Below are 24,741 nucleotides of genomic sequence, written 5' to 3'. Positions count from 1 at the left end.
CCATTGTCAGTGCCGTGACCGCAGAGACAATTTTATTTTAGTATTATAATATTCATTCATATGTAACATATATGTCTATTAGGTATTTATAATATATGCCGTTAAAAGCCTGAAAAAAAAGCTCTTAAAATATGTCCACACTAAACTCCTAATTCCATAGCCCTTTTTTAATTAAATGAAATTATGTACCCGCATCCATTAACGGTTTACGCTGGCGGGGCACCAGTGGAGGATGATAAGATGAGCATGAGGTCAGGTCAGTTAGTCCATCGTGACAAATCGAGGAACCGCGTGGAGGTTTACCTGACATGGTATATATTATGAGCAATGGGTTCACTATACGACATTACTTACAATTTCTACTAATGGGATACCTACAACTAGTAGGCCTACATCTAAACCAAAAGTACTACATACTAGTAGGCCTACATCTAAACCAAAAGTACTACCTACTAGTAGGCCTACATCTAAACCAAAAGTACTACCTACTAGTAGGCCTACATCTAAACCAAAAGTACTACCTACTAGTAGGCCTACATCTAAACCAAAAGTACTACCTACTAGTAGGCCTACATCTAAACCAAAAGTACTACCTACTAGTAGGCCTACGTCTAAACCAAAAGTACTACCTACTAGTAGGCCTACATCTAAACCAAAAGTATATATAGTAGGCCTTGTCTATATACTACCTACTAGTAGGCCTACATCTAAACCAAAAGTACTACCTACTAGTAGCCCTACGTCTAAACTAGTGACAACTACTAACGACAAAACTACCAGAAAACTCATCAAACTTTGACACATACACGCCGTATATCCACGACCGCGATGGACTGTATAAAGTTACCTGCATCTGTATCTATATCATATAGATATATGAGGCATTGTTATATACATACCTATCGTTGATTAAATAGAAAAATTACATTTTTCAAAATTATTCTGCGTCAATTCAAAGCTTTAAAGGAAAAAGAATTTAAATAAATAAAAAAAACAAAAACTTTAATTGCTTGTTTTGTAAAAAAACTTACGTTTTGAATACTGCCATTTTTGTATTTAACCGATGATATATGGATATCGTATTCTTTGTAGTTTGTTTTGATTGAAGGTAATATATTCTCTGTTTCCTTTCAGGCTGTTATGTAATCACCGAATTGTATTGAAATAAAACAGCGCAAGTTTATAGAACATAATTTATTACATATTGTCTAACATAATATAACACTATATGTACGAGACCAATGTACATAACAATAAATAAACATGTCACAGCAAATTAAGTTTATTTTATTTACAGACTAGCTGTGTCCGCGTGGAATTTAACTTTATTTTTCTAAAATAAAAGTAGCCTAAGTAATTCCTTATTTCATAAGCTACCTGTCAATAAAAGTCCTCTCAAAATCGGTTCAACCATTTCAGAGATTAGCCGGAACACACAGACAGAGAGACAAAAATTATAAAAAAAAATATTTTGGTGTATGTGCTGTATTTATATTCATATGCATATAGTAAAAAACTGTTATTTCAATATTAAAAACAGATACTCTAATTATTTATATGTATAGAGTATAGATTTCACAGATTTTATTTTCTCAAAGACACATTTAAAGTTTATAAATTATCAATAACTCTATCGGTGTTTTTACTCTATGGTCAGATGTCCGCCATTTTGCAATGATATTTAATTATTCGAATAGGGCGCTAAAGCACGCACGATAGAAGGACGCGGTAATGTGTTCAATGTTCAATATACGCGCGGCCTCTGTCCTTCTCTTTGTCTACATTTACATGCACATTCTCTCCAGCGAGAAAGCAGATTCACGCGTGACAGGACGTTACGTCTAAAAGCAACTAATGACAGTTTTAAAACCCGGTGCAATGATTCTGGACTTTTCTAATAACAAATTCTCATTGAAAAGCTGAGTTTCTTGTCAGTTCTTACCTTGAAAGCACTAAGAACTGACGGTAGATTTGAGACATCATAAGAGTCTGTAATAGACCTACATGAATAAAGATATTTTGACTTGATCCAGCGGACTTGGTTATGCCTCTTATGATATGATGAATGGCATATCTAGATGTTGCCATTCCAGAAAACTTGAACGTCTTGCTTTTCCGTAATGCATAAACTAAAAGCCAGTGACATCTCTGATGGCTTTCTCTTCGTCGTGAGGAGACATCTGCTGGTGGGAGTGGAACTCCATGGTGAAGGTGGCCAGTCCTGAGCTGAGGGAACGCAGCGTGGTCGAGTACCCCAGCAGCTCCGACAGAGGCGTCAGGCTGTCGATTACCTGTAAGTATATACACATATATTTATTTATGAACATTACAATACATAGACACCCTAATATCACTGATGAAGAGTGACCTAGATTCTACATGGATTTTGGTGTCAACCAAACGCAATGCTCCAACGCTGATGTAGCGGAAGGTGCACCAGCGCCGGCAACGTGACTTCGCGGTTGTGTAAATGTGCAACCGAACCGGGCTTCCGTCCGCCATTTCTATCCTTGCCTCGATAGAGTCACCTCTTTTTATTATAATTAGTAATAAATAATTTTGAATATACTGTAATTATAAAATAAATTTATATTTAAATAATTTTAGTATTTATAAGTCCTAAGGCTGCGATTTACGTAATTAACAATTTACATTTTTTTATTGTATATACTTTCAATTTCTGATAAAGAATGTCAATATGATTAATAAATTAGATACGTAATAGGGTAGATTCATATTAAAAGACGTTCTGTTAAAATAAATGACAGTAAGTCTCCGTAAGACGGACGGACGTGTATACACACGCTTCCACATGTGTGTTGCGTGTGGCAGAGTGTGTGTGTGGGAACGTATGTGTTTTGCTTGTAGAAGTGGGAATGTAATAATATAATAATAATAATCTCAGGACAATTCACACAGCGCCATCTAGACCCAAGTTAAGCTATCTAAAGCTTGTGTTATGGGTACTAGATAACTGATACTAATACATAGATATTTTTTTAGTAAATACATACATATTATACATAGAAAACACCCAGACGATACAAACAATCATATTCATGAATACAAATGTTTGTGCCGTGCGAGGAATCGAACCCGCGACCGTCGGTCGTAAAGCGGTGTGCTTGACCGCTAGACCACCGAGGTCGTCATGTGATGCATGTAGGAGCTTGTGCGTGCGTGTAATCCGTGTGTTGCGTGTACGTGGGCGCGCGTGTGTCGAGTCGGTGGGAGGTGTCGCAGTGTGGAGACCTTGTGTCCGTGCCGCAGGTGCACGTGGTGCAGCGCGGCGCGTCGCCGGGCGAGGTCTGCCAGCACCCGCGCCGAGTGAGACTCCGGACACGACACCTGCAGCCGCATCACCGGCTCCAGCACCGCGCACCCCGCCTGCTCCAACAGCTAGAGCCACATCAATATATATTCAAATTAAAAACATATAATTCATATAGGACCTTCGTAATAGTACCCAGTAGCGTTCCTCAGGAGACTAACTGCCGTTCGCACAGAGGTTATAAATTAAACTGAAGTACTCGCGTTGCGCTAGCAGTTACCTCGCATTTGTATTGCGCAAATTATGTGTGATGTTAAGTGGTAAACAGTCAGGTTAAGTTTTTTTCGGACTACTGTAATTGCAGCTGGCCTTTACAGCTTCACCGGACGATAGTGGGCGTGTGCAGATGACACTCCAAACCAAAGGAAGACCCATGGAGCGGATGGAGGCCAACACCCCTCGGACGGATACGACTTTAGTCTGAGGGTACCGCTAGGGGTTCGAACTGCGGCTTCGGCCGTCGTAATTTCGATCCCCGTTTGAATTGGACGGGGGACCGATCGGAGGGAGGTGGTAAAGTGTATTTTTATTTCGTATATGCATGAGTATGCAGTACAGCCACATATGTGTAGTGGCGTTTTCTTACTCTATTTAATTTTTTCCCAGTTTTTTCATTTGGCAAAATTGAGTATTATAACTACAAATGTCAATAGAATAGTCGCGGACAAATATACGGTCGATCTGATGGTGAACGGTCACCAAAGTCTCAAGCTATCTATTGACCTATCAAGGAAAAATAATATTTTTTATTACTTACCTTTCGCAAGCATTGTGCGACAGTGGCCGTGACTACCGATTCGGAAGTGCCCCTCGCGGACTCGAACCAGTGGAGCGTCACTTGTACGTCAATAATCTACAACGTCAACACATCGTCACACAATTATGCTAATAAGTGATTGACAAATGTCAAACTTCTTTTTATAAACGGCCGTGGCTTCGGTAGTCTATGACAGCGCTTTACTTCCGATGTCACGGGTTCGATTCCTCGCACGGCACAAATATTTGTATTCACGAGTATGATTGTTTGTATCGATCTGGATGTTTACTATGTATTTGTATCAGTTATATAATAGTTAGTTAGTACCCATAACACAAGCTTTAGCTCGCTTAACTTTAGTCTAGGTGGCGCTGTGTAAATTGTTTACTTAATCACAGATTTCGCTAAGCGGCTATTATTTTTTATTTTTTCAAGCAAATCATATAAAATTTAAGTAATTAATTTTTTTTATACTGCTATGGTTGCAAACAAGGAAACGGCCCATGTGATGGTAAATGGTTACCGTTGCCTATGGACACCTGAAACATCAGGGGTTGCCAACCCTTAAGAAACCTTAATATACCCTTCTTAAAAAATTCCATGCTGTAGTCTTGTGAGAAAACCTCGGCAGGTTCATTGCACATTAAGTGTACGCGGGAGGAAGCTACTCTGAAACCGCACTGTTTGGGAGCACTTAGGTTCCAGCGTGTGGGGCTGAATTCCCTGTCGATTGCGAGCGGTGCGATGGTAAAAGGTAGCCGTTGTCTGGAGATATTATTATTATTGTATTATGTGTACCGGGCAACCAATTTTGGGTCCATGCTGCAAGGCGGAGTGTACACCTTGACGGATGGCCTGCAGGCTGCGAGGATGCAGGTGGGACAGGTTTGCAGCGCTGTCCTGCGATTTATCCAATCTACAACAATTTAAAAAAGTATTAATGCATTAATGCAATTATTTATATTAGAGTTTTAAAACTTGTATATTACTAGATGTGCACGCGACTTCGTCCGCGTAAATTGTCGAAACTTCCATGTAACTTTCATTTCCCCTTTCAACCCCTTACAACCCTTTTTTCGGATAAAAAAGTAGCCTATGTCCTTTCTCAGGTTCTAGACTACCTGTGTACCAAATATCATTTAAATCGGTTCTATAGTTTTGGCGTGAAAGCGAGACAGACAGACAGAGTTACTTTCGCATTTATAACATTAGTAAGGATTGTATATTTATATATATAAATATGAAATATATATATGTAAATGAAAGTCATTGACATTCATTATTTGAATTTGGCGCGCATTTGTAGGTGAATTAAATTTAAACGTCAGAATGACGTACGTCATTTGTCGAGGAAGTTTCTAGATGTTTCTAACAGTATATATATATATATATATGGCGCATATAAAATATAAATCATTCATACATATAAATATATATATGTATGTATGTATAAATATATATATGTACAAGAATTTAATGAATTTACTATCCCCCTCAGATCGAGTCCCCGTCCAATTAAAACAGGGATCGAAATTTCGGTAACCTAGTGTCCTCGGACTAAAGTCGCCGTCAGGCGGGAGTTGGACTTCAGCCGCTCCGGTTTCGAGTGCCATCTGCACTTATCCCGGAAGTCCGGCTGTGGCCAACAGCATTAGAATGGTTCGAATAAACAGAACTTGCTATGTTTCCATCTTCCATGATAATTGTTTGGACTTCATCAGGGCGATTCGAGTGCCATCTGCACTTATCCCGGAAGTCCGGCTGTGGCCAACAGCATTAGAATAGTTCGAATAAACAGAACTTGCTATGTTTCTGTCTTCCATGATAATTGTTTGGACTTCATCAGGGCGAGGACGGTGCATCCATTACAGTATAACACCTCGCATAATTATCTGCCTTTACACGCTTTTTCACGTGGAAATCTGCTTTCATGCAGGAAATCATGTGCATGTAAATGTAGACAAAGAACGAGAGAGACCGCGCGCAAACAGTGAGCGCGTTCACACGTACAACAATCGTGCGTGCTTTAGCGCCATTTTGTAATAATTATCATTGCAAAATGGCGGACAATTTTTTAATTTATAGCCTATATGTTATTTGTGATACGTAAGTTATATTATTGTAAAGTTTGATCAAAATTCGTTAGTAATATTTATGTGAAACAGTAACAAACATACATTCATCCATACTCACAAACTTATGTGTTGGTGTGGTGTGTTATAAACATGGTGTGTTATAAACACGGTGCGTTATAAACACGGTGTGTTATAAACACGGTGTTATAAAATCTACATCTACTGGATTGTTTACGACGATTTATGACGACCTCGGTGGTCTAGCGGTCCAGCACACCGCTTTACGTCCGATGGTCGCGGGTTCGATTCCTCGCACGGCACAAACATTTGAATTCATGAGTATGATTGTTTGTATCGGTCTGGGTGTTTTCTATGTATAATATGTATGCATTTACGAAAAAAAAATCTGTGTATTTGTATCAGTTGTCTAGTACCCATAAGACAAGCTTTAGCTAGCTTAACTTGGGTCTAGATGGCGCTGTGTGAATTGTCCTAAGATTATTATTATTAAAAAAGCAACACACAAGTTTCTTGCTCGTACTTCTTGTGATGAGACAGCTTTCCGAATGAGCGATCGTTTAAAAAAAATATTATGACTATTCAAAAGTGTTTAAATTAAGTTTATTTGAATGACTGGTTTTCTATTCTATTCTAATATCCTTCTCATACAATTCTAAATGCACTCACTTGAGGATCCTATCGGCCGGAAGACCAGGCACTGGGGCGACGGAGAGATCAACCTTGAGGACTTGGCGCTGACCACCAATCTTACGGTCGACGGCGGAGGAGCCTCGTGCGGAACTCTGCAGCATCTCCTTGTAGGCAATCTGGAGGGGTCCAAGATCTACATCGATCTTGTACTCGCGGACTATCCGCTCCTTTATGATTTCCAAGTGCAGTTCACCCATACCTGCGTGCAATAAATAATAATAATAATCTCAGGACAATTCACACAGAGCCATCTAGACTCAAGATAAGCTAGCTAAAGCTTGTGTTACGGGTACTAGATTACTGATACAAATATATAGATATTTATATATTTTTTTCGTAAATACATACATCTCCGATATCCAGACCGATACAAACAATCATACTCATGAATACAAATGCTTGTGCCGTGCGAGGAATCGAACCCGCGACCATAGGGCCTAAAGCGGTGTGTTAAACCGCCAGACCACCTAGGTCGTAAAATATAACTAGTTTGTTCATTTGTACTTAGTAACTTAGTAAATTCATAGCGCTGACAATGTTATCTGATTGAACAGAGATTAAGTGCGTAGCGGTTTCTATGTTGATTGTCGCATGCCTAACCCCTGTTAATGTAAATCTAATTAAAACAATACTTATTTAAAAGTGCAACACATAAGTTTCTTGCTCATTCTTCTTGTGATGAGTCTACATTCCGAATGAGCGGTAGAATAAAAAAAAATGTGAAATAAAGTACTTATATCAAATTTATTTCAATAAAGATTATTTCTATTTCTAATGATTATCTTTGCACCGCCAACAAGAATAGCCCATCCCAGGTAATAGCTAGTGCTAAATGTAGCACAAAATATGCGTAGTAATATATGCAATCGTTACCAGCCAGCACCATCTGTCCGGTGTCCTCGTCGACGGACACGTGCAGGCTGTGGTCTTCCCTCTGCAGCTGCTGGAGCGCTGTTTCTAGCGCGTTCTGTGCTGCTGCGCTGGGCGGCTCGATGGAGCACAGGAACACCGGCTCTGGAGCCGTTGTACCTGTTCCATTGAAGCATACAATCCTTACATCATTACTAATATTATAAATGCAAAAGTAACTCTGTCTGTCTGCCTGTTTGTCTCGCTTTCACACCAAAACTAATGAACCGATTTCAATGAAATTTGGTACACAGATAGTCTAGACCAGTGATTCGCAAAGTGGTCTATATCTGCCTCCAGGGGTCTATGACAAACTGCAAGGGGTCTACGATAGCGGTCATCTTGTTGTTTTTACTTTATGTTTTAACACTAAACTTTACTACAGTTAGAAATTTACAAAAAACAATACCAGGTAAGAATGGGGTTCTCCCCAAAACCGAAAAATATGACAAGGGTTCTACGACTTAAAAACGTTTGGGAACCTCTGGTATAGACCCTGAAAAAGGACGTAGGCTATTTTTTAATGCGAATAAAGGGTTGTAATGGGTTGAAAGGGGAGATGAAGGGTTCTATGGAAGTATGGTCATTTTTAAAACTAGAATCTTGAAATTAATTTTTAGGCTGTTCATTAAATATAAATAAATATGACTAAGTTTGTAAAATTTTTACCCTTAAGGGATAAAAAAATGGGGATGAAAGTTTGTATAGAAAATCGTCATTTATGAAACTATAACGAGGAATCTTTTTTATTTGCCTTTTTTGGGTTAGATTATTAAATATTTTTTTCTATATTTGGTTAAGGTCATTATAACACGCGGACGAAGTCGCGGTCACAACTAGTTACATGTATATTTGATTAAACTGGTGACCCATATTATAGTTTATACTTATATCAGACTCCAGTTTCCCACAGCTATTAATTGTATTATAAATTTCGTATTGTTAATAGTATTTTTTATACTACTTTGATGGCACAACAACAATGGCACACCTGCGTATATATTACATAAGCTGTTGATTATCTAAGAAATTCAGAAAAATAATTACCAATTCCCAGCAGTATGTTGGCCAGTTCTTCCCTGGTGGGCTCTTCCAAACCCTGGATCCGCTGGCGGGCGCTCGGCAACGTGAGCCTATCCAACTGGTTTCCATCTGCCAGCGTGGTAGCCAATTGCTTCTTGGCCCGGTTCGCAGCCGCCTGGGAAGACGTCACTAGATCCCCGGTCATAGTTGCCTGTAATAAAAAAAAAATATAGCGGGGTAATTATTTATTGTAAAGGGAAAGTAGGTAAGTGGGATTACTCATTTCCAAAAAACAGCAAAATTTATAACATTAATAGCATTCAACCGGGCGACAGCGCGCGCCCGGGCGCTCCACACCGGCGCCCCCGGTCGCCCCTCCGATCGATCCCCCGTCCAATTCAACGGGGATCGATGTTACGACGGCCTGAGCCGAGGCTCGAACCCCTAGTGGTGCTCTCAGACTAAAGTCGTATCCGTCAGGCGGAAGTTGGCCTTCAGCCGCTCCATATGTCCTTCCGCGGGTTTGGAGTGTCATCTGCACTCGCCCCCTATCGTCCGGTGAAGCTGTAAAGGCCAGCTGCAGCCAACAGCATTAGAGTAGTCCGAAAAAAAAACTAAATTTAAAAACAAACTTGCTGTTCCTAAATATCGTTTAGAAAAGTCAATGGGTCTTTTATGGGAATGGGTACAAAAAATTACAAAAAGATACCGAAGGATATACTGGAATTACCCTTAAATAACATCTGTTAAATCATATGTACAGTGCAGAGCCTATTACTTACTAAACGATTACTTGAATGGTGATGACGAGCGTGCATGGCAATAGTTGTTCAAGCACGAGATTTTCATTTCATGCTAGACATAGACACCTATATAAGTAAAATGTACCTATGTCAAATGTATATTTATATCAATAATGGTTGCCAATAAATAAATTTATTTATTTATTAATAAATAAACAAATAAACTTTTTCTTTCTTTTTCTAAATAATGTAAATAAGCTGCCGTTTAAAAAATAAAAAAGGAAGTAAATTGAGTTTCTTGGCAGTTCGTTTCAATTGAATCTATATACTGAATTGGATGGTAGGGAAAAAATATAATACAAAAAATTTAATGTTCATAAGCAACTAAAATGTCCTACATGAATATATGATTTTTAAATTTGCATTTGATTGTTAGTAATGTGGACGTATAACCACAATGCTAGCAATGTACTATAGCAGTTGACATCCACGTGGTTCCCCCTGGAAACCATCATGACAATACATGATGAATTTACCACGATGTGCTAACTGACCTGACCTCATCCTCCACTGGTGCCCAGCCAGCATAAATCGTTAACCATGTGGGTGCACTATATTGGAGAAAAATATTATTAAAGAAAACAACACGTATTGGTAGACATTTGTAAAATTGTAATACAAGAAGTAGAATGACAATCGACGTCAAAATATTATAAACCACTAGCTGTCCCGGAAAACGTTGTTTTGCCTTAAAATAAAAAAAAAAATAGTGTGTTAACCCCTAACATTTAGGGGGAGAAAATATATGTTGGCCGATTCCCAGACCTACTCATACGCTCACAAAATTTCATAATAATCGGTCAAGCCGTTTCGGAGGAGTATGGGAACGAAAACTGTGACACGAGAATTTTATATATAAGATTGAGTGATTTGTTACATGCTACAACACACCATTCCATTATCATCAAGAGCTATTGTAAGTACAATAATAAGAATAACATCTCAGGACCAGGACACGCAGCGTGATCATGACCACAATGCTATAAAAAATTACCTTAAGTCCGCTTACGACAGCTATGTTACCAGGTGTGACCATCTCCACCTGTTTGTACTCGTCTGCCAGCGCTACGTACAATGCACCACCCTGGTAAAGACAACTAGTTTTTACTCACGTTTTTCCCTACTTCACCACAAACTTTCGTGATAAGATTTGGTACAATAAAATAGGGGATTTTATTGTACCAAATCTTATCACTACGACTGATTTAATCTTATTGTATATTTATATCTGACCCAAAAAAGGTAGTTTGTATTCACACGTTTCGACTTGTAAATGTAAACTTACAAGGATTATTTAAAAGAGCAACACACAAGTTTCTTGCTCATTCTTCTTGTGATGAGACGGCTTTCCGAAAAAGTGGTAGATAAAAAACAAATTTAAAAGTGCTTAAATTAAGTTTATTTGAATGATTTTCTATTCTATTCTATTCTATTCAAATTTGTAAACAATTTGAATGTCATTTCATCAACAGCTTAAAAAATAAGTTTCGAGCTTTTAACTTTAAAAATGACGTTACTTCCATACAACCTTTTATCTGACCTTTCAACCCCTTACAATCTTTTTTCGCATTAAAAAGTAGTCTATGTCCTTTCTCAGGTTCTAAACTATCTGTGTACTAAATTTAATTTAAATCGGATTAGTAGTTTTGGCGTGAAAGCGAGACAGACAGACAGAGTTACTTTTGCATTTATAATATTTGAAAAATATCAGAGCATTACTCACCTGTTCACTCTTGTCCCTGGCCAAGTTATAAATCTTCTGGGCCTTACTGATCTCCCCACTGTACAGCCTCAGAAAAGTCAGCACCCCTCTCTGATCATCATGCTGTACCTTAAATGCTCTCGCTGACAAATCTGTACCAAAACTCTTATACAGCTCATTGCACTCCAGTGGTGATGGGAGATAATTAATCACAGCATCCATTAGGGTCTGAACACCTATATTCTTATACGAACTACCACAGACAATCGGAAACACCGTCATGTCTACGCAACATCTTCTAACAGCAGCCTCAATTTCTATATTTGACAGATTATCCATAGACTCCTGTTGTATAATTTTATCTGCTAGCTTGTCGTCTAAAGAGGAGAGTGTATCTACGAGTTGTCTATGGTCATTCACAGAACTCTCCCATAGAGCTCCGTCATCTTTTTCAGTGAGTTTCCGCCGCGTGAAGTTCCTCCCGCGACCTTGCGTCCATATTATTTCTTCTAGGGTGATCAAGTCAATGAGCCCTAAAAATTGATACTGGTATAAAGATTTTCAATAAATTTACTTTGCACAAACTCAGACTCAGAGTGCGTAGAGGCGACCACAAAAAGTATAATCTACGAAAGCAATCAATCATAAGGCCCGTCTGATGGTTACCATAACCTATGGGGGCCTGAAACACCAGGGTCATATGCGTGTTGCCGACTCTTAAAAAACCTTAATATACCCTGCTGAAAATACCATGCTGTAGTCTCTAGAGAAAAGCTGGACAGGTGGTTCATTCCGCATAAGTTATTTATTTGATTGTAAATAATAAATTCCAAAAATACTATGCATACTTTAAAAATTATATTTTTTATTTGATTGTAAATAATAAATTCCAAAAATACTATGCATACTTTAAAAATTTCAGCTACAATACGCTAAATTATCAACGAGTAGCACAGACTGTATTTAAACTAGCTGATCCGCGCAATGTATGCATCATACTGACTTGACATTTATCATTATATATGTTCAAAATCTACCCTGTACCATCGTAAGCACAGATTATTATATTAGAGTCCGTTAGTTTCTGTTCCCCTCCCTTACCTAGTACTGAACTGACCGTACAGCGGCCTTGACGCGCGCGCGCATTGTGTTGTGAATTAAAATAAATTAGACCTGTGAAACCTACTGTGAAACTGGAAAGCTAGCGAAAATATCTTCGAAACCCTGAAGCCCAAGAAATCCGCAGAACCATACAGGTACGTGACAGACGTTTCCACACATATTTTTCCCTATATATATACATAGTAAATTCCCTAACATTTTGGTGCCAGAGAGTATATTCCCTAACAATATATTTAGTCTTGTGTATAAGCTATCTTACTGTAAAGTTTCATCAAAATCCGCTCAGTAGTTATTACGTGAAAGTGTTACTTCCATCCATCTCTTTTATAATATAAGCAGATTGAACAATATGGCAACATCTCATACACCTATAAGCCGATCCTGGATCCGCACCGGCTGATGCAGCAGTAGGGGGGTGGCGTGGAGACGATCTCGTATGGATTGAAGGCAGGCGGCGGTATCGGCGCCGGGCCGGTCCATCTTGTTGAGGTATACCAACCGCGGCACCCGGTAGCCGGTGGCCTGCCGCCACACTGTCAGGGTCTGGGCTTCAACTCCTGTATGTAAATATTTTTATAAATTGCTTTAATTGATTAATGAATGTAACTCTATTGTTCCTCTCACATAAATTACAGTTATATCCACAATTGTGAGTAAAGAGATAAAAATAAATAAACACGATAAAGAGATACCAATGGGCAACATTATAATGTTAAAGTGACTTCTTTTAGGCAACCTTACGATGGTTAAGAGTGATTAGACTTGCTTCTGGTACATGTGCAACAATATTGGGAGAAGTGATATTACTATAATTTATTAGTGGTAGATAAAAAACGGAGAAGAAGAAAGTTGATGCGTTAGAGATGTGGTGCTGGAGACGGATGCTAGGAATATCGTGGACAAAGTTTCGTACAAATGATTCCATATTAAAAGAACTCTGCATCAGACAGCGCCTATCATCCACAGTGCAATCACGCATTCTGACCTTCTTCGGCCACGTATCTCGAGGTGGTAATGACTCCATAGAGCGTCTCGTAGTGCAGGGAAATGTGGAAGGCACCAGGCCACGTGGTAGATCACCAATGAGATGGACAGACCAGATCAAGGCCGCAACTAAGTGCTCAGTTTACGAATGTACCCGGAAAGCTACAGTCCGCGACGAATGGCGCCGTATTACCAAAAACCTCACTCATCGTGATTCAAAACGTTGACCACGACCACTCTGACAAGAGTGTACGGACTAAGAAGAAGAAGAGATAAAAAATCAAATTGTTATGACTATTGAAAAGTGCTTAAATTAAGTTTATTTTAATAAATGATTTTCTATTCTATTCTATAAATATATACACATATTAACTTTTTTATTATAAAAATCTAAAATAAAACCAGTTATTATACTTGAAAATGTCTTTTAAAAGCAGTCCAGCCGTTCCAGAGATTTAACAGACAGCAAGAACAAATACATAGACATATATATTTTTTTAAATACTTTTTTTATGTAAGTACCTCATTTACTGAAACAAAATGCTTACACTAAATTCATATGAAATACAGTATATATTATATATAAACAAAAATATATTTATTTAATTTAGCAAAGCTGTTAATTTAAAATAACAGATAGACACTTTAATTTTATTTATTTGTATAATGTTAACCTTGGCATATATTTTTATAGATCTTACCCGCAGATGCATCTAGGACCACAACAGCGCCGTCTAGAACAGCGAGGCTCTGCTCCACCTCCATTGTGAAGTCTATATGGCCAGGTGTATCTATCAGATTAATTTGATTTCCATTCCATTGAAAGGATACAGCTGCAGCTGTAATAAAAGTTTAATATGCAGAACTGACTTGTTAAACAAAACACCGCTGACGCTCGCACTGGCCACTCTTAATGAAATAGCAGAAAGAAAAGGTTTGTTTGTGAGTAGTCTGTGTGAATTCACATAGTAGAAATAGAAATAGAAATAATCTTTATTCAAATAAACTCATTACAAGCACTTTTGAATAGTCATATTTTGATTCTACCGCTCATTCGGAATGCAGATTCATTACAAGAATGAGTAAGAAACTTGTGTGTTGCTCTTTTTATTAGATACACTGTTCTATTGGGCTTAGGCCTGTAATAATAGTTGTGTAAATAAATAAATATTTTTTTATAGTTACCACATTTTCCTTTAGGCAAAGAAAAAAAAATCCTAAAGATAACCATTTTTTACATGCATATGAATATAAATACAGTACATACATCAAAATAACATTATTTACAATTTTTGTCTGTCTGTCTGTTTGTTCCGGCTAATCTCTGAAAGGGCTGGACCGATTTTGACGGGTTTTTTTAACAGATAGCTGATTCATTAAGGAGTATCTTAGGCTATTTTTATTTTAGAAAAATAAGGTTAAAATCCACACAGACGAAGTCACGAGAACAGCTAGTTTATAATAATAACTATTAAAATTGCATTGAAATATACACACAACTATATGAATAGCCTGAACTTACAAGTGATTGTGATGCCTCGCTGCCTCTCCTGCTCCATGTAATCCGTGACGGTGTTCCCATGGTGCACTTCACCCATGGACCGGATGGTCCCTGAGTAGAATAGCATCCGCTCTGTTGTTGTTGTTTTGCCTAAAACCAAATATCCCATATACCTTCCCATGTACTTTCTTCTTTCTTTAATGTATTGTTATATTTTAAAGTATCTGCTTTTAATATTGGAGCAATAAAGGATTATAAATAAAATAAGAATAAATATAGGTAGATAGATAGATATAAAATAAAACTTTTTATAGATAGCTGGCCAGGTCAATGTGTTCCCTCTAATATGGTTGAGTGCAATGATGGCTGGCTCATCCGTCATACTCGTGAACGGGTGCTGCTTGTGGGGACTGGTCTGTTCAGTTTATGAACACTGATTGGACTTTTTGCTTTTGCAATATCATATGGTCACTCTCATCATCGATGGGTCGGCGTAATATGTTTTTCGCTTCCATTCACCCCTGTTCGCAGTCATCGCGTGGTATGGTATCAATATGGTCACTCTATTCTCCCAAATTTTAATTTATAATGAATCTATATTATTGTAAACATGTATAACATTTATTTGAAAAGAATACAAGCTGAGATTCTTGTCAATTCTTCTCATCTCGAAATCATTCAGAACTGATGGTAGATTTGACATATCATAAGTCTGTAATGCACCTACATGAATAAACATATTTTGAATTCGCAAATTTGAATTTCCAATGTACAGAATATTTACACTCTTTGTCCTGAAAAATTTCTGTTAGTGTTAGCACTAGTGAAGGATGATGGATGAGTATGACGTTAGTTCTCCCTTCATGGGGATTTACAAGTAATAATTTTCATGTGGAGAAAGCTTTATTAATTAACATGTCAGAGGTTTATATAATACATTAGAGCATACAACAGCAATATAGAAATACTAGACAGGTTCTAGGTTTTACTTTATCCTTACTAATATTATAAATGCAAAAGTAACTCTGTCTGTCTGTCTATGTCACTTTCATGACAAAACTACTGAACTGATTTAAATTAAATTTGGTACACATATAGTTTAGACCCTGAGAAAGGACATAGGCTACTTTTTAATGCGAAAATAGGGTTATAAAGGGTTGAAATTGGGGATGAAAGATTGTATGGAAGAATCGTAATTTTTGAAGCTAAAACATTGAAACTTATTTTTGAGGCTGCTAATTAAATATAAATAAATATGACATAAAAAGTTTTTAAAAATTTTACTCTTAAGGGGGTTAAATAAATTAGGGGATAATTTTTTTTATGTACTTAAATTTGTCATTTTTAAAGCTAGAAACTTGAAACTTATTTTTGAGGCTGTTGATTAAATATAAATAAATATGTTGTTCTAAGTTTGTAAAAATTTTAAGGGGATAAAATAAAATAGCGGATGAAAGTTTACAGGTCACTATTTTATGCGACCAAAGTGGCGGGTACAGCTATAAGAAATATGTTCAATATTCCACAATACCCAATACCAATTACCAATAAGCAGTATTAAAAATAAAAAAAAAAGAATGTGGTCACCATTAGTATTTCCCATTACTACTAACTAACAATATCTTACCATCTGGGGCGCTTATTAGATAGTATAGTTTTTATGGACATAAGTGACCTTCAATAGTTATTGTTCAAACAATGTTTGTCTTATTTGTAGTGTTTAGAATCCTATTGTATATTTCTAACAATAGGATTCTAAACACTACAAATAAGACTGACACTGCATTTGAAGAGACTTAGAGAACGTTTCAATTATCATATTTTCCATATTAATATTTCTAGAACATTAATATTAAGGCCATAAATTTATTGTTAAATCATATAATAGTATATACTAGCTCCTGCCCGCGTGACTGATTAATAGGTACAAAAAACAGCTTCTTCCCCAATGTTAAAAAAACTATTTTTACTTATTCCCAAATGTTAAATAAAACAAGGCAGACAAATTAACATGGTCATTTTTCATTTATAAATTTATAGTAAGGATTTATAGTAAGTTTTTATGTAACCAAAACAATAAATTCTAACCTGCATCTATATGCGCTAGAATGCCGATGTTACGAATTTTGTCGACTGTAAGTTTCGCTGCATTTGTACAATACTTTCGTAAAGTTGTATGTCTTAAGAGTTTCTTATAATACATAATTACACCAAAGTTCATAAAACATATAATAAATAATTAAAATAATATTAAATAAAATTATTTCAATATTTGATAATATCACAGATAATAGTCAAAAACTGACAGCTGACAGCCCTGACATGGGTACAGACTAATTAGAATTTGGCCTTGAAACCATCTATTTTTTTTTATTACTAAGATTACGTTTTTTATTACTAAGATGTAATTAAAAAAACGTAAATTAAACTTATTTTTTATATTTAATATCTTTTACCATAGATCATAGGGAAAATATTTTCCAGTGAAATTGTTAATTGTTTAATCTGTATTATCCATAGAGTAAATATATTTCTGTCTCTGTTTAACCGTCTTTGTCTCGCTTGCTCTCAAAACGCGATACTGTCGATTTGTTTGTGTTGAAAACTTTTAATTATTTATTTCTATTTGACAGAAAATTATAATTTCATCAACAATTATTAATTAAGCTTTCAATATGGGAGTTCCAGCATTCTTTCGCTGGCTAAGTAGAAAGTACCCAAGCGTCATTGTCGAATGTATTGAACAGAAGGTAAATATATAACCTCAAAATATTTACTTTGTACTATGATAAATACAGAAATTTTCGTATTATTTTCGGTTTTACCTATACCGGCTTGTACGATTATCTGTGTCCTAACTTTTTTATAAATGACATTTATTAGCTTCAGACAAATTATCTACAAATCTATACAGGAGCGATAATTGCTGGCACTCTAGATCATTAACATGGTTTTTTTTGTTGATGATGATGGAATGGTTGTTTTGCTTGTGCTATGGTTAAACCTGGCGAGGCACAATTCAAGGATGAAACGGACAAAATTTCATTAGGTCTTGTTTCTAACGTTATAATTAATATTTTATATTTTTTATTATGAAAAAAAATAGAATTTATTTATAACTAGCTTGGCCCGCGGTTTCACCCCCATTAAATTTCAATAAAAAACAGCCTATGTCTTATTCCGATGCATTAGCTATATTACTGTAAAGATGCATCAAAATCTGTTTAGTACTTTTTAGGTGCATGAATTGAATGAATAACAAACATCCAAACTTTCCCGTTAATAATATTATTAAGATACAGAATAGTCTAATAAAGATTTTGGCAGATACAACAGGTCTTTTAACCCATGTATTAGTCAGTTTTTGTTAATGAATGATAATGGTTTGGTTCACCCACCTGCTAATGGTCTACACTGGCAGGGCAACCGCAAAGAAAATGAAAGTAGTTTGGTACCCATAACACAAATTCTTAGCTTGGGACTATATAGTGCTGTGTAAATTGTCCTGAGATGTTCTAATTATTCTAGTTACTAAAATAACCTGATATATTTTACCAAGATAGTCAGATAGGACTGACTTTTTAAGAATGAGGAGCTGCTCTGTTGGAAGCGGCACTATACCTGTTATATAGGGAACACCACATCTGCTTATAGTCCATGTGACTGATTGCAAGATATCTAATAGGAAAAAAAAAAACTAAAATAACCTATTTTAAATTATGCAGCCAACAGACGTAGACGGTGAACTGGTGCATGTGGACTCTTCACTACCAAATCCCAATGGAGTAGAATTTGACAATTTATATTTGGACATGAATGGGATCATCCACCCATGCACACATCCTGAGGACAAACCCCCGCCCAAGGATGAGGATGAGATGATGGTTGCTATATTCGAATGCATTGACAGATTGTTCCGCATCGTGAGGCCTAGGAAGCTACTGTATATGGCCATTGATGGAGTTGTGAGTATTCATTTTTAATATTTATGGTTTGTTTCAACATCGCAACACAAAACTCTATGGTACATAAACAATATTCTTAACAAAGCAAATTAATAATCATTTATTCCTGTAAACATTGTAGCCGTTTATGAACCTCAAGTTTTTTGTATTAATAATTTTTCCCCACATCCAGTGTATTATACAGATTCAATTGAGAAGAACTGACAAGAAACTCAATTGAATTTCTTTTTATATAAAGCTAGTTTATTTACATTATCTAAATATATATATATCTAAATATACTCAAAGGTGACTGATATAGTGGTCTATCAACGCACAGCCCAAACCACTGGATGGATCGGGCTGAAATTTGGCATGCAGGTAGATGTTATGACGTAGGCATCCGCTAAGAAAGGATTTTGATAAATTTCACCCCTAAGGGGATAATACAAGGGATGAAAGTTTCTATAAATCTTCTTAGGTTTCCAACTGATTGAACTGAAATTAAAGAGCTACTATTATGAAGATGTTCGCTTAAATAGGATTTTGATAAATTCAACCCCCATGGGAATAAAATAAGGGATGATGCAGGATGTAAATGTATTAGTTTGAACCTATCAGTACCTAATGGAATGAATAAATTAAGACCACGAACAAAGTAACTTTTAGTTCTTAAGGCTACTTTTATGTTAGAAAAATAGAGTTGAATTCCATGTGGATAATGTCGGGGAACAGCCAGTATACTTATATACATATGTATGTCTAACATTAGATGAATATCCTGTGACAACTATTGTATGTATACCTGTCAACTAATATCATGCATATTTGTCATTTAAGTAATTGTTTAGTGAGTGATGCTTTACTCAAGAAATATTATATGATTTAACTGATGTTTTACCTGAAACTATAATAAATGTCAGAGCCTGTTTTATCTCATGTCTTGGTCATAATTTTAACTCTACAATTAATGCATTTGCTTCAAATTTATTAAAACTTGATATAGCTACTGGTATCATCTAAACAGATTCAGAGATTCTTGATTCTACTTATCTGTTCTATATGTGTATAATAGAAATGTTGATTGCTGTTCGTACATTTAAAATATATGACAAATTATTTTTGGAAGTTACAACATAATAAGCAACATAGATCTAACATCTATTCTATGCACCACCTATGGTTGCCTGGTATAATGGTGCATGCCGCATGGTGTTAAGAATAGAATAGAATAGAAAATCATTTATTCAAATAAACTTAATTTAAGCACTTTTGAATGGTCATAACAATTTGTTTTTTTATCTATCACTCGTTCGGAAGTCCGCCAAATGTACTTTACTATACTTTGTATATTGTGTGCATTGAAGTTAAATAAAATAAAAGAAAAGTCTTAGCATCTAGAAATAACCCTAAGTACTCCATAAAAAAATGTTAGAATGTTTAGCAGTGTTTGTGTGCAAGCTAATATCAGAAAAGGCTTAACTGTTTACTGTGTGTTTATCACTAATGTATTATTGTAAGTTTGACTTAAAGTTTTGTGTTTATTTAATTCCAATTGGTTAGCAAACAAACGGTTATACAGGTACAAAGATCAAATTGAATGCATCAATATTTTATTATTTCAGGCACCGCGCGCAAAAATGAATCAGCAGCGCTCACGTCGTTTCCGAGCCTCCAAGGAGACGCAGGAGAAGATTGAGGAGGTGGCTCGCATACGATCCGAACTGCAAACTAAAGGGGCGTATTTACCCCCTGAGAGGCCCAAGGAGGCGCACTTTGACTCCAACTGTATCACACCTGGTACACCGTTCATGGACAGACTGAGCAAATGTTTACATTACTATATACATGACAGGTGAGTATATCTATACATATAAATAAAATTGGAGTGTCTGTTCGTTATATTGAAATAACCGTTTTTTACTACATGCATATGAATATAAATACGCAACATACACCAAAATAACATTTTTTATCATTTTTGACTGTCTGTCTGTTTGTTCCGGCTAATCTCTGAAATGGTTGGACCGATTTTGACGGGACTTTTATTGGCAGGTAGCTGATGTAATAAAAAGTAACTTAGGCTACTTTTAGAAAATTCAGATGTATTCCATGCGGACGAAGTCGCAGCTAGTGTATAATATGTATAATAGTGATGTTATAATTCATAACATCACTATTATACATTACACTTGACGTTCTCGGTAGTCTAGCGGTTTAGTAACACCGCTTTACATCCGATGGTTGCGGGTTGCATATAGCAGCGGCTGTCCGCTCGCGGACACATTCTAGAGCCGCACGCGCGTCTTTAGTTTTATTAACGTTCTGTAATATTAACAAATTAAGAGCGGGGTAAGTATTTGTACTCCTATTAATAACTCGGAACGGGTATATATACCGGCCTCGCTCATAATGTGTTGATATCCGGCTAAAATAGATAAGTAATAAGCCAGTTGGAGATCTTTCATAATCCACTATTTTATTTCTTGACGCGAACATGGTCCTTCGAGCCGGATTATCGGTAATTTTCGGTTCGAACGCGCGGTGCACGAAAATTATTACTCGGTATATTTCTACGAATTATCTTTTGTTTTACTTATAGTATTATGGGTGCTATATTCTGTCCATATACATAGATAGACGGTCCCACTGTAAGCAGTACTTATCATATAGACAACAGATACTTAGATTTTTTTTAAAATAATATACATAGAAAACACCCTGACTAATTAAAACAATATTTATTTAAAATAGCAACACACAAGTTTCTTGCTTATTCTTCTTGTGATGAGTCTGCATTTCGAATGAGCGGTAGAATAAAAAATATTGACTATTCAAAAGTGCTAATATTAAGTTTATTTAAATAAAGATTATTTCTATTTGTATTTCAAATATTGTTTATTTGTACTCAGATTAAACAGTGATCCAGGGTGGAAAGGCATCAAGGTTATATTATCAGACGCCAACGTTCCGGGTGAGGGTGAACACAAGATTATGGACTATATACGCAGGCAGAGAGGTCAGTGGTTTACAGAACTACAGTGGTTGACGTTGAAATAACGTATTTTAATGTATAATTTTAAATAATGAGCATTCTGCACTTCTTCTCTATATAGACTACAGTCCGACCGCTCAGAGTTTGCGTTTCTGACAGATCGGGATCCAATGGGCTATGTGACTTTGAATTGATGTATAATTTACGGAAAAATTTTAAATATCTTATATAACATAAAAAAATTAATAATTATTCCAATTTACAATAAACGTATTAATATTGTGCTAAAATTATTATTAACTACTTAACAAATATAAAAACAATAGTTTTAAAAGTCAAACCACATCAAACTACGCTGTTTCAAGGTTATATCAAGTGTTTATTTTTGATCACTACAAAATCAAGCAGTTGATATAACCTTGAAACATTTAAAATTTTGCCGGAAATTGTACGTCAGTTCAAAGTTACATCGCCCATTCGATCTCGACCTGTCAGAAACGCAAACTCTGAGCGGCCGGACTTTATAAGTGTGTGATATTTCATATACCTCATAAATACATACATCTATACATAGAAAATATTATATGTGTAATATATATGTATTTAAGAATAAATTATATATCTATGTATATGTAATAGTTATCTAGTACCCATAGCACAAGCTTTAGCTAGCTTAACTTAGATCTAGATGGCGCTGTGTGAATTGTCCTGAGATTATTATTATGATTTCAGCCCAGCCCGACCACGACGCGAATACCCAGCACGTGCTGTGCGGCGCGGACGCGGATCTCATCATGTTGGGGCTCGCAACCCACGAGCCCAACTTTACCATCATCCGCGAGGAGTTCAAACCCAACAAACCGCGACCCTGCGACGTGTGCGGACAGCTTGGTAAGGATATGGTGTATGCTAAGCTATAGGACATAGTTACCTACATATATATCTCTCAGTCTTGAATCTTGATGTATATATACCTACATATATATATATACATCAAGATTCAAGACTGCCTCGGTGGTCTAGCGGTTTGGCACACCGCTTTACATCCGATGGTCGCGGGTTCGATTCCTCGCACGGTGCAAATATTTGCATTCAGGAAGGCTTATATATATAATACATGTGCACCCGTGTGAACCTGGGGCTGGGGCTAGTTACATATATATGATACTCGTATATATGTAACTAGCTACTCAGCTAGCTACAGAGTTAGTACGAAAGGGTATACTAGATTAAAAACATCTTTAAGTTTCCCAACTGGAAATATCAATATCCATTTATTCCCAGGGCACGAGATGAAGGAATGCACAGGTACCACCCCGGACGCCTCACTGGTCCGGTCAGACCCAGCTTTTGGAAACCAGGACAATTTCATCTTCGTCCGTCTCTCAGTGCTCCGGGAGTACCTCGAGAGGGAACTGCAGATGCCTAACCTGCCATTCCCGTATGACTTTGAGCGAGCCCTGGATGATTGGGTGTTCATGTGCTTCTTCGTGGGCAATGACTTCCTGCCGCATCTGCCCAGTCTGGAGATCAGGGAGGGAGCTGTGGATCGACTCGTGAATCTGTATAAGAAATGTGTTTATAGGACGAAGGTAGGTGTCTCTTATTTTTATATGTATTTAAAAATCAAAATCATTTACTCATATAGAACACTTTCGGTTGATTACGCATTTTTACGTCCAAATTGTCCTCAATTACCGGCTTGAAGGTCACGGCCCCGCTGAGCAGAGTTTGTGTTGTGGGTACTAGACAACTGATACATAATATGTATCATTTCAAAATGTACTTAAATATATTATATTTAAGTACATTTTGAAATGCATGCTCAATTCTTTATTGTACCCACACATCTACACATATAAATAAAATTAGAGTGTCTGTTTGTAATATTGAAATAACCGTTTTTGTTGTAGTAATGCATATGAATATAAATACGGTACATACACCAAAAAACCACTTTTTAAAATTTTTGTCTGTCTGTCGGTCTGCTTGTTCCGGCTAATCTCTGAAATGGCTGGACCGATTATGACGGGACTTTTTTTGGCAGGTAATGGATGTAATAGGGAGTAACTTAGGCTACTTTTGTTTTAGAAAAATAAAGTTAAATTCCACGCAGACGAAGTCACGGGTGCAGCTAGTAGGAAATAAAAACAGTAATACAATAAATGTAATGTACAAGGGCAAGTTTATCTCTAAAAAGAGATATTTAGCTCACCTATTGTATAAACTGTTGCGAATATACCTGATTGTCCGCTCCAGAGGCACTGGATAACGTTGCATTGTGGACCCAGTGCTTCTGGACGTGGACAATATATGAAACGTACGTATATTATACAATAAAATCAGAATTCAAATTAAAATAAATAAATAAAACTTTCAATAAAGTTTAAATAAATAAAGCTCAATATACATAGAAAACACCTAGGCCGATACAAACAATCATACTCATGATACAAATGTTTTTATCGTGCGATGAATCGAACCCGCGATCATTGGAAATAAAGGAGTGTGCTAAACCGCTAGATCCCCAAATCTGTAAATTCAAAGGAGCTCGTAACAAAATCTTATTCTAATTTTTAGATAATATACTACAAAATAAATAAAATTCAAATATATATCCAGGGCATATATCTAATTATTACTATTTTTTTTATTGGAGGGTTTTGGACTATAGCATGTTACACTGTGATTTGTATAGATCGACAGCCTCGGTGGTCTAGTGGTTTAGCACACCGCTTTACTATCCGATGGTCGTGGGTTCGATTCCTCGTACGGTACAAACATTGGTATTCATGAGTACGATTGTTTGTATCGGTCTGGGTGTTTTCTATGTATAATATGTATTTATGTAGAAAAAGTGTATCCATGTATTTATATCAGTTGT

General features: G+C 36.4%; 2 protein-coding genes across 2 annotated transcripts in view; one reads left to right on the top strand and one right to left on the bottom strand.

The window, feature by feature from the left end:
* Window positions 1-1,743: 1,743 nt before the first annotated feature.
* On the bottom strand, window positions 1,744-17,139 carry LOC131842973 (ribosome-releasing factor 2, mitochondrial). Its single transcript, XM_059191564.1, has 13 exons — window positions 17,007-17,139; window positions 14,940-15,068; window positions 14,119-14,256; window positions 12,802-12,990; window positions 11,333-11,844; window positions 10,604-10,693; window positions 8,831-9,017; window positions 7,748-7,903; window positions 6,851-7,073; window positions 4,887-5,004; window positions 4,089-4,184; window positions 3,253-3,399; window positions 1,744-2,291 (listed from the first exon to the last, which is right to left on the bottom strand). Exons 1-13 carry the CDS (start codon window positions 17,137-17,139, stop codon window positions 2,130-2,132), a joined length of 2,280 nt encoding a protein of 759 aa, XP_059047547.1. The 3' UTR covers window positions 1,744-2,129.
* A 344-nt stretch (window positions 17,140-17,483) lies between these two features.
* The window catches only part of LOC131843462 (5'-3' exoribonuclease 2 homolog), a 41,135-nt gene continuing 33,877 nt past the window's right edge, over window positions 17,484-24,741 (top strand). Inside the window, exons 1-6 of the mRNA XM_059192113.1 lie at window positions 17,484-17,668; window positions 18,644-18,883; window positions 20,488-20,717; window positions 21,775-21,881; window positions 22,590-22,748; window positions 23,142-23,449. Of these exons, the coding sequence (XP_059048096.1) occupies window positions 17,594-17,668; window positions 18,644-18,883; window positions 20,488-20,717; window positions 21,775-21,881; window positions 22,590-22,748; window positions 23,142-23,449 (1,119 nt within the window). The 5' untranslated portion in view covers window positions 17,484-17,593. The remainder of the gene's footprint in view (window positions 17,669-18,643; window positions 18,884-20,487; window positions 20,718-21,774; window positions 21,882-22,589; window positions 22,749-23,141; window positions 23,450-24,741) is intronic.

The sequence above is a fragment of the Achroia grisella genome, unplaced genomic scaffold (genome assembly GCF_030625045.1).
Source record: "Achroia grisella isolate CSIRO2021 unplaced genomic scaffold, CSIRO_AGI_Agris_v1 utg1086, whole genome shotgun sequence".
NCBI lineage: Eukaryota > Metazoa > Arthropoda > Insecta > Lepidoptera > Pyralidae > Achroia > Achroia grisella.
This window is presented reverse-complemented; position numbering and strand designations above follow the sequence as displayed.